This window comes from Nicrophorus vespilloides, unplaced genomic scaffold (assembly GCF_001412225.1).
Source record: "Nicrophorus vespilloides isolate i.1.1-1 unplaced genomic scaffold, Nicve_v1.0, whole genome shotgun sequence".
NCBI lineage: Eukaryota > Metazoa > Arthropoda > Insecta > Coleoptera > Silphidae > Nicrophorus > Nicrophorus vespilloides.
In genome coordinates, this window is record NW_017097180.1 from 20,446 (window position 1) to 32,496 (window position 12,051).

The following is a 12,051-nucleotide window of genomic DNA, read 5'->3' on the forward strand; positions in this document are numbered from 1 at the left end:
AGTTATATTATAAATCTTGTTTATTATTATATATATAGATAATTTTGAATATATGATTTTTATTATTCTTTTTACAAAAGAGACAATTTTTTATATCAGGTGTTCTCACAAACTTTTTTTGTACATAAGGCGCCCCAAGTCAAAACATTGTTCATATGAAAGATATTTCGTATATAATTTTATAATTTCATATATATGTCATTAATTAATTATTATATTTTTAATGTTATATATGATTTATGAAACAGAATTTAGTACATTTTAAAAAATGAAAATTAAATATATAAATATATACTAAAAACATATTGTTTTAAAAATTAACGAACAAATTTAACAACAACTTTTTGTTGCAACGGATGGGTTCTTCCAACTAATTGCATTATACGTGTTATTTGATTTGGTCCAAATTTAAGTACCTTTTCATCATTTTCCATTGTTACCAACACATCAGTTTAATTATGAGCTGCTGGAGGTTTTTGAACTTTATTTGGAGCTTTCGAAATCTGGATTCCAATAAAGTTTAAATGTTCTCGGTAATAAGCGTTTCGTGCTTCTTCTTTTGCCAGACGATTTTTCCACATTAATAATTCCTTCTCTGTACTCGTCATTTCCGCGGCCAAATCGTGTTGCACCTCATCATCACGGCTATTTGGTAGCTGCAACTCCGTGCATAAGGTTTTACGTTTGCTAGATTTCCGTGATATATTTTTTAAATGGTTTTCACGCATTTCCTCTAAATTTTCTTCAATATATTTTTTGGAATCTGCATAAAGAAATAATTGTTAATGCTTGAAATAAATATCAGTAATTGAAATTAGTTACCATTGATACTGACGACAGTCCCCCGCATTTTTACTTTTCCACATTTGATTCTTATCGTTGCTCCTAGAAAAATATCTTCTTCTTTTTCGCAAAACACTCTGCTTCTTTTTATAATATCAAACTTGGAGTCTTCAAAACACATTAGGAGCCACGACTCATCTGTTTGACTGGAGTCAAAAAAAGCTGTAAAAAATAAACGTATTGATCAGATTCCATTTAATTTCCTAATTCTATTTGCAAGTTATAATTAATGGAATATAGTCCACTAGAATTTAAACTTGACTAATTTGAATATTTGTATTTAATTAACAATAGTTTTGTGCAATAACATAAATAAATAATTGATAATTTGTAATGATACTACAAGCAAACATAACTTACCCATTGCTGAAGTTAATGCGATGAAGTACAAACTTGCTACTATAATATATAAGCTATAATTGTAGATTATTTTCTTTACTTGAACGGAATACAAGAAACGAAGAAATGAAGCTAACTTGACTACTCAAGGTGCGAATTTTAACTGCTGATAGGAGTAGCAAGAACGTCATGTACTCTCTAGAACTTCATGTGGAAGGGATACATTAGGTACCTTTAGGAAAGGTAAATTCGAACAATTTTGCATCCTAATACTAAGAAACTTACTTCCATGACCGGTTTATTGCCCGGCTGGAGTTTGATCAGAAACTGCAATATCCTACTAGAAGGAAAGCTATTCAAAGCTTAGTTCCTCAGTCATTTTACACTGGAAAAATATTATATGAATATTTGAACAAAATATATTATATTGAATTTTTCGAGAATATTATAAATACTTTTTTATGATTTATTTGTAATAATAATTCTAGATAATAAATATCATGTTTCAATTTTGTATCTCATGATTTTAGGAAAATTACGCATAAAATTAACTTTTTACAATAGCTAAGTAAATGGGACACTCAACATCTGTACTAGCTAACATTGTATTATTTCGGTAATTAAATATATGTGGTAAGACTAAAATGATGCAATTTGTATATATATATATTTTTCAAGATGGTTTACATAATCCACAGTTTGTTATTTAAAGTTTCTTTCCTCACAGTAATGCTGACCTAAGTCTAGTACGTTTTATTGGCATTAATACGCCAGTCTTTAGTTCAACAGTTTTCCTATGTTACTATAATAGTGAATGAAAATACATTAGATCATAAAATTTTTGTGAAATAGATGCACTAAGAAAAACATCATTTCACTTGGAATATATCTTTAGCTAATGTTAGGAATATCTTGTTGGTGTGAAAAGCTTTAAAGGTTCATATTTTCCAACAAATTTGGAAAAAGTGACAATGAATTCGTTACAATAAGTTTCATCTATAATTATTTATTTTTAAAATTTACCTTTATTCGATCATATCATAACTTTCACTTCTAATATCGTACATATAAATTTTTTGAAATAATATTTATTATTACAATATTTGGAGAAACAATATTTAATATAAAAATAATTTGCCCAATAAAATATTATTATTAAAATTATAAAAATGCACATTTCATTAAAATTTATTTATTTTGTATATTTTTTTATTTTGGTATTTCAACAGTGACGAAATAATAATTGTATCCTCATCAAATTGGCATTGCTTGAATTACTTCATTAGACGGTGATGTACATTTTGCATTTTTAATGGTAATATTCGTTCTGGCGATAATTGCGATGATCTAGCAAATACAACATACAAAATCAAGAATCACTATCACTATCACTATCACTATCACTATCACTATCACTATCACTATCACTATCACTATCACTATCACTATCACTATCACTATCTTCTCCGTATTCATCACTTTCTTCATCTAATGCTTCCTTCTTTATACGTTTTTTGTACATTTTATTATCATCCGCGCATTTTGAGCTAATGCAATTTCTAACGACTTTTGCAGCTACGGAACACTTGGAACTTACTAAACATATAATGTCTGCAATCTTTTCCGGATCCAACATCGCTTTAACTATTCGCTTCTTCCCTTTCGATGCATTACTCTGTTTTCCTGTCATGTTATGTGTTGCCAATGTTTTATGGCTAAAAAATGCTGACAACAAACCTCTTGTTGCAGCAGATGGGGTCTTCCAACTAATTTTATTATACGTATTATATGGTATAACACTTTGATTTGGTCCAAATTTAACGACTTGTTCATCCTTCTCCATTGTTACCGTCACATTACAAGCTGCTTGAGGTTTTTGTGCAGGATTCGAAGACACACCCTTGATAAAATTTAGCGTTTCTTCCATTTTACAGTTTTCTTCTTTTAATTCTTGCACGCGACGTTTGATCTTTAAAATTTCCTTATTCATTTTCCTGATCTCATTGCAATGCTGCTTTTTATTAGAGGATGAGCGACTACGTTCCTTAGAATTATGTGATATTTCTTTTAAATGTTTTTCACGCAATTCCTCCAAATTCTCTTCAATATATTGTTTTGAATCTGCATAAAAAAGTAATTGTTAATGGTTTAAATAAATATGAAGAATAGAAATTAGTTACCATTGATTATGACGATATTCCCCCGCATTTTTACTTTTCCAAATTTGATTGTTACTGTTGCTCCTTGGACAATATCTTCTTCTTTTTCGTAAAACACTCTGCTCCGTTTTACTATATCAAACTTGCCTTCAAAATACATTAGGAGCCACGACTCATCTGTTTGCCTGGAGTCCAAAAAAGCTGTAAAAAATAAACGTATTGATCAGATTGCATTTAATTTTATAATTCTATTTGCACGTTATAATTAATGGAATGACTTGACTTGACTAATCTGATTATTTGTATCTAATTAACATTAGTTTCATGCATTAACATAAATATATAATTGATAATTTGTAATGATCATAGAAGCAAACATACTTACCCATTGCTGAAGTTAATGCGATGAAGTACAAACTACAAACATGCTACTATAATATATAAGCTACAATTGTAGATTATTTTCTTTACTTGAACAGAGTACAAGAAACGAAGAAATGAAGATAACTTGACTACTCAAGGTGCGAGTTGTAACTGCTGATGGGAGTAACAAGAACGTCATGTACTCACTAGGATATCTTGTGGAAGGGATACATCAGGTACCTTCAGGAAAGGAAAATTCGAAAAATTTTGCATCCTAATACCCAGAAACTTACTTCCATGACTGGTTTATTGCCCGGCTGGCGATTGGTCAGAAACTACAATATTCTACTAGAAGGAAAGCTGTTCAAAGCTTAGTTCCTCAGTTATTTTACACTGGAAAAATATTATATTAATATTTGAACAAAAGTTTTTACAAATTGTGCTGAAATGTATTTAAATGCAACCTGAGGGATATTGCAACCTCTTTAACATGATTGCAGATGATTTACAGCCTCGAATATTGTAGCCTCATATAATTAACAATACTTGAATTACTTTATTAGACGATGGACCAGCATTGTTAATGGTAATATACCTTCTGGTAATATTTGCAATGACTCTCTATGAACATTTTCAAAAGGTGCCGGTGGCGGTTCTTGTATAGGATTATACATGTTCCGAACCTGATATCTGATTAGCTTTATCGTTTCTTAGAAATGAGTTTCTTCTGTTTTTAATTTATCCAAGCGACGCTTCAATATTAAAATTTATATTTCGGTATCTTTGTTAATTATTATTTCCTTGGCCAAATCACATTACTGCTCCAAGGATGACAGTCCCCCGCATTTTTGCTTTTCCATATTTTATTCTGATTGTTGCCCCTGGGAAAATATTATTGTATTGGTTAACATAGTATTATTTAGATATTAAATTTAATAAAATCTAAAACGTTGATGTTTCCTCGCCGTAAAGTTGACATAGACTCATGTCACCTCTACGTTTTCTTGGCTTTAATACGTCTGTCTATGATTCAACATTGTTCAATCTGATTTAATCCTGTATTAAAATACATTTGTGCGGTGTCATGTGCAAATGTAGTAATAGTTATTTTATTTGGTGTTGAGAAATCTGATGTGAAAAGGAGATTGAGAAAATAGAAAAAAATATTTCTAATTAATGTATTATCAAAGAAAACTGAATTTTCACCTTAAATACAACCACAACCTATAGAATACATCACGTTTTGCGAAATAGCTAGAAATATCATGATGCAGTAAGATGTTTTTTAAACGGTTGTAACATTCCAAAGACAATAACATATTATAACTCCCGTACAAAAGAATTGTCAGTTTTTAAAAATATAGGTACTGTCTTGATGTCCATATTTTTCCAATATATTTGGGCAGTATCCTATTAAATTCACTAAATCTGTAACTAAAAGGTTCGAATACAAAACATTTTTGTGGAACGTTTTCTCATTCGACATTAAGATTGAGTGACAATGAATTCGTTTGATTATGCTTTAATCAATGTGTATCAAAGTTTTGGGTCATTTTCTTAAAATTTAAATTTTAATTATAAATAAGTAAATCTTCGATTTCATTTTTGCCATCTGCTATAAAAGTTCAACAAAATAGTATTTTATCCAACCATTATATACGTATAGCACGCATATAAAAAAATATTAAAGTTTTTTTTATATAAACAAATAGATAAATTATCCTCTAGTAAGATTAGTTAGTACTCATTCTAGTGTCGTTTATGATCACACATATTCACAATTTGTATTTGGACGTGTTATATCTGACTTTTTGGTGCAAAATTTAAGAACACTTGCGTGTATCACTAATAAGCAAAATAGATAAAAAATGACCATTGCTCATTAATATTTATTTCATTATAATGACTGCCACTGATTATGATGACAGTCTTCGCAATTACGTGTATCCGTATTTGAATTTTAATCTAGTTCCTTGGAAATATCTTAATATTTCTTGACAAACACCCTTTTTTATTCTATCATATCAAACTTGAATTCAACGTTCGAGTCGAACACAGTCGAACGCAGAACACAAGTATATAAATTTACCACAATATGAATTCCTTTAAAAAGAAATCAAAATGCAATGACACTATTTTTGTTGCGAAATAATAAGTTTTTAATAACAAAAAATGACTTAGGTTTTTAATAATATTTATTTTTTTTACGCAATATATAACATATCATCTTTTATTTACTTATATTATAAATCTTGTTTATTATTATATATAGATAATTTTCAATATATGATTTTTATTATTCTCTTTACAAAAGAAACAATTTTTATATCAGGTGTTCTCACAAACTTTTTTGACATAAGGCGCCCCAAGTCAAAACATTGTTCATATAAAAGATATTTCGTATATAATTTTATAATTTCATATATATCATTAAGAAAATAATGAATTATGAAATGCCATTAATTAATTACTATATTTATAATGTTATATATGATTTATGAAACAGAATTTAGTACATTTTAAAAAATAAAAACAAAAAAATATATACTGAAAAAATATTGTTTTAAAAATTAACAAACAAATTTAACAACAACATTTATACGTGTTATGTGTTATTTGATTTGGTCCAAATGCAACTACCTTTTCGTCATTTTCCATTGTTACCAACACATCAGTTTAATTATGAGCTGCTGGAGGATTTTGAACATTATTCGGAATTTTCGAAATCTGGTCTCCAATAAAGCTTAAACATTCTCGGTAGTGCGCGTTTAGTGCTTCTTCTTTTTCCAGCCGACCTTTCCACATTAATAATTCCTGCTCTTTACTCGTCATTTCCGCGGCCAAATCGTCTTGCACCTCATTATCACGGCTATTTGGTAGCTGCAACTCCGTGGATAAGGGTTCACGTTCGCTAGATTTGAGTGATATTTTTTTTAAATGGTTTTCACGCATTTCATTTAAATTTTCTTCAATATATTTTTTGGAATCTGCATAAAGAAATAATTGTTAATGCTTGAAATAATTATCAAAAATTGAAATTAGTTACCATTGATACTGACAACAGTCCCCCGCATTTTTACTTTTCCATATTTGATTCTTATTGTTGCTCCTAGAAAAATATCTTCTTCTTTTTCGTAAAATACTCTACTTTTTTTTATAATATCAAAATTGGAGTCTTCGAAACACATTAGGAGCCACGACTCATCTGTTTGCCTGGAGTCCAAAAAAGCTGTAAAAAATAAACGTTTTGATCAGATTGCATTTAATTCCCTAATTCTATTCGCACGTTATAAATAATGGGATATAGTCCACTAGAATTTAAACTTGACTAATCTAATTATTTGTATCTAATTAACAATAGTTTTGTGCAATAACATAAATAAATAATTGATAATTTGTAATGATCATAGAAGTAAACATAACTTACCCATTGCTGAAGTTAATGCGATGAAGTACAACCTACAAACTTGCTACTATAATATATAAGCTGTAATTCTAGGTTATTTTTTTTACTTGAACGGAGTAGAAGAAACGAAGGAATGAAGATAACTTGACTACTCAAGGTGCGAGTTGTAACTACTGATGGGAGTAGCAAGAACGTTATGTACTCTCTAGGACTTATTATGGAAGGGATACATCAGGTACCTTCAGGAAAGGTTCGAACAATTTTGCATCCTAATACTCAGAAACTTATTTCCATGACTGGTTTATTGCCTGGCTGGCGTTTGGTCAGAAACTACAATATTCTACTAGAAGGAAAGCTGTTCAAAGCTTAGTTTCTCAGTTATTTTACACTGAAAAAATATTATATTAATATTTGAACAAAAGTTTTTACAAATTGTGCTGAAATGTGTTTAAATGCAACCTGGGGGAAATCGCAACTCCTTTAACATGATTGCAGTGCGTAATGACAAAAGATTGTTTATCGCAATTGTCAGCTTACAATAATTATGATATTTCGTATCGGGAAAAATACACAGCTTCGCCAATTCAATACGCCTTAATCTGCAGATATACAAACATACCAATCCATCAGCGATGGTAAATGACATCAAATCGCCATCATTTATTAACTACCACAATTTGTGGTTACATTAACATAATTTGCTAATCGTTTTATTGCAGTATACGCGACGATAGCACCGTTAAAAATTACGTGGATTGTCAATGGCCCATAACTAACATCCTCAAGAAAGGCTCTCTAGACATCCCCGAAGATGCTGATCTCATCTTCGTCTACTTATTTGCAGTAAGTCTTTACACAAAATCCAAAAACTTGTACTATATTCATTTTGGTATTAGGGTGATTTAGAGCAATTGACTATCGATCCAAATCCATCCGTGGTGAGTCTCCAATGCTCGACTTTGATCACACCAATAATAGACCCAGGCGGCGTAGATATTACTACAGTTGTTATTATAACTCACATACAGAGGCATTTAATTGAAAGAAACTCAATTATTAAAGATTACATCGGTTTTACGTTCGATGCTTCGGCAGACAATAATAATTAAAAGCGAAACATCAAAAAAGATAAATATATATGTGTGAAACATTCTCGTTTTTTTTTATTGGTTTCTTCATAACCTAATATTGTTTTATATATAAAATTGTTTAAATTCAAATAACAGAAAGTTTTATGCGTTTATCTAGTGTTATGTTGATTTGTAAATGAAATAAAAATTTATTATTTTATTTACCTATATAATTTATTTTAAGAATTCAACATAATCAAAAGGTATGTACATTTTTATTATTATAATCAATAAGACTTTTTCTGGCACATTATTTCAATTGCTTCAACTATATCGAATTAAAAATAATAGTAAAAATCCTTCCTAAATTCATTTATTCTGTTGAAGAATATCAGTTTTTGGGAATCTTCCCCTCATCAGATTATCACTTTCAGTTTCCGAGTCAAAAAAAAACAAAATTACTGGTGTTTCTAAACAAAATTTACCGGTAATTTCAGAAAACATATTGACCTGTAAAACCGGTTAACGTTTACTGGTAATGGAAGTCCTAATTCGAATCAAAATAAACATTGTGATATAATCATTTCATAATACGAACTGAGTGCTTCTGTATGTGTGTGAGGATTTTTTTCTTCTATTTTTGGTCTGATCCAGATGATGAAAGAAAAGTGCAAAGTGCTTTTACAGATCAATTTCGATCGTTTGACATTCTTCGGACAACCAATTTGTATTTATCGAAGCGTATACTGATTTCCTTTACAAACTCCACTAATATTTGCGCATGAATATTGCCTTGGCCTTTTCGATCTTTCAGTATTAAGAAACGCATCGAAACTCAAAGAGAATTTAATTAAAAGTTTTTCCACTGATATATTTAGAAGCATTTTGAATAAACATTATATTATTGTATTATAAAGAGAATAAGCAAACATATTTTAAAAATTAAAATTTATCTTAATTTGATGTTATATTTTATTCATTTAGTTTATCTATAATTATAATATTATGAACTTACATTGTAAAATGGACATTTCAATTAAACCTCTGTTCCAAAAGATATGCATTTAAAACAGAAAATCAACTCTACTCTCTATATTAGGAATTGGCAACCGCAAAAATTGGCAACCCCATAATGGGGTAATTCTTTTGTAAATGAATATATTATGGGGTAATAGTTATTTTCCTCTATATAGAGTAATGCTATTTTATGTTTTTATTTTACATATATATTATGTATTTTGCTATAAAAAATAATATCATTATATTGTTTAAGATATTATGTATTTCCATTACATTGTGTACATGAAATATATTGTTATATTAATGCTGTGGGAAAAATGATTTAGGTATTCAAACAATTGAATCAAATTATGTTCCGTGACAAATTTCCGAAGAATTTTCAAGATATAGTCTCGATACCCGGGAATTATCATACGATATTCGAAAAATAACAGAATAGAAAATGAGACTAAAAATATCTACTTTGACAATTTTGAAAGTGGTAATGATAACTCTGAAACAATTTCATCTAATAGTGAAGTGACGAACACCGAGATCTTTTAATATTGCATATGAAGTTAATGCAAATTATTGAATCTCCTACAAACCGGGATCAATATAATGTACTAAAAAAATAATTTAAAAATCTTGAAAACTGAAAAGAGAACCTGAAATTTAGATCTTTTATAAAATTCTTTCCTTTCTTTGTTAATGCAATGTAAAATGTAATATAGAATAAATAAATTGGTTATATAACAATGTATTTTGTTTTTATTAATTTTTTTTTAATATTCCCGAGAATTCCCGGGAACCAAAAAAATGTCGAGATTAAATTACCCTAGTTCCACTCGTAATTGATTACCTTTAAGTTCTAGTAATAATTTCATTAAATTTGTTCTTTGCAGTGGCTACAATTATTCTTTTCTTGAAGGTAATTTTATTCAAATATTCACAAATATATTTTTTTGCCAGGATATATAATTGTATCAAATTATTTTAAATTTCTTAAATATCATTGGTATAAATATTTCGTAATATCTTGTTAGAAACTAATTGATTTTAATTGTTACATTCGTTTCAAACAAAATTGACAATTGAACCCAAAGATTAGTATAATTTATAGCGTGTAATAAGTTGACTGTGATGTTTTTAAGTCGACCCAAATGACTGTATATATTGGAGACCACAGTTGAAAACACCCCCCTAAATTGTTCCAAGATTCCGATTCCTCCCTTCTTTTTTTTTATCACGGAATCCCATTCAATCCTTGACGCGTTCCGAGGGCAATGGTAAATTTTGCGGCTGCCAGGATGATTTGTACCCATAATAAATTCTCCCCCACTTATCAAAGCGTAACATTTTTTTTTGTTTACCAGAACACACACACAAATTCATCCAAAATCCTGAATGATAAAAAGAGACTCTTAGAGGTAATCGTCTTTTATCCTTCGACAGTCTCCAATTTATTTATAAATATTTTACTTTTAATACATATATTACATGAAATTTTAGAATTTGTTTAACGTTAAATGCATAATTTGATACCAGCCAACATTCCGATCTGCTTAAAACCTGACTAATCGAAGACCTTAAGACTAAAAAAATAAACCACGCTAACAGAGATTTGACTATATTAGCAAGTCAGAAACTTGACCGTTTACAACTGCTAATTTTTAAATGTTTTCCATTTTATGTTATAGTTTAGTTGTAAATATACACGGTATATATCCCTTTTAATATTTTATTATGAAATTGGATAGTTATTTTGGAACATATAATTTTTTTAAAAGTTTATAATGTATATTTTTAAAGTTGATTTGCTTAATTACAATTTATTTAATTTTGAAAATTTCAAACCTGATTATAGTAAAAGCGAAGATCTATTGAGGCTTTCCAAATGTTACACAACTTTTAATAGATTTGTAAAAGACTGAATGCATTTTGTTTTCTTTCATCTTTAGAAGGTTACTAAACTGACTGACAAATAATTTGGTCCAAATTAAACTTTTTGAAAATGCCAATTGCTTTTAAATAAATATGATATATTTAGGCATAGTCAATGGAACTTAGAAAACATTAGCACAAACAACCCAATCTCTTCATATCAACAGTAAATTATCTTATTTATAATACAACTATGTTATTGGTAAGAATTTAAACATAAGTGCAAGGATGAGTCATTCGATAGGAAAAATAGTTCACTTAAAGTTAATAAAGGCGAACGGGTAAATAGCGAATAGTTGAAAACTTGATTAGTTTGAGTGTAATAATTAAATGCGACAAAAAACTTCATTTTCACCAAAATTTGATCTCAATAAGATGCAAGTTAGCCACCCCTGATATATAGTAATATTAAACCCTTAAGCGAATTGATGTAATGTATAAAGTGCCTCCCCTAGTGGCCACGTATTTTTCTCGATAGCTTCTATATTACTAGGAACGATTATGACTTATCGCCATAAGCTCTACGCATTCAAGGAACCATGGCGATTATATACGACATAATCAAGTAACGAGTTAATTAATTTAAATTGCTACACTTGACACCTGTCAAATATGCTAATAAGTATGCTAATTGTCTTCGGACAAACGAGAACACGTCAAAATACTATATTCATTATGTAATGTGTAATGGTCTAGCATAAAATAACATTGCATATTTATTTACATTAAATTATATAAAAATACAACTGGAAAATAACTAAAATATATAATTCATAGAAATAACAACGAATTTTAACAATGTAAATTAATTTATTGTATACAAAAAAAAATATAATTACAGTTAAGTCATCTTTGGAGCTGGGAGCGGGGTCAGGGTTTACATAATTTTCCGGCCTCTTCGAGAGGCGGGACACGGAGGGCTTCTAAA

At 29.1% G+C, this 12,051-nt stretch overlaps 1 protein-coding gene across 1 annotated transcript; it reads right to left on the reverse strand.

Moving 5' to 3' along the window:
• Positions 1-313: 313 nt before the first annotated feature.
• LOC108559316 lies at positions 314-1,322 on the reverse strand. The gene is made up of 3 exons (XM_017916557.1): positions 1,204-1,322; positions 823-1,005; positions 314-763 (listed from the first exon to the last, which is right to left on the reverse strand). The coding sequence occupies exons 1-3, from the start codon at positions 1,205-1,207 to the stop codon at positions 453-455; spliced, it is 498 nt and encodes a 165-aa protein (XP_017772046.1). The 5' UTR covers positions 1,208-1,322; the 3' UTR covers positions 314-452.
• Positions 1,323-12,051: the final 10,729 nt, after the last annotated feature.

What these genes read in the sequence shown, in the direction of transcription:
- LOC108559316 (XM_017916557.1), bottom strand. An exon ending in GACTGTCGTCAGTATCAATG is followed by an intron (nt 764 to 822) that starts GTAACTAATTTC and finishes TTCTTTATGCAG; the next exon opens with ATTCCAAAAAATATATTGAA.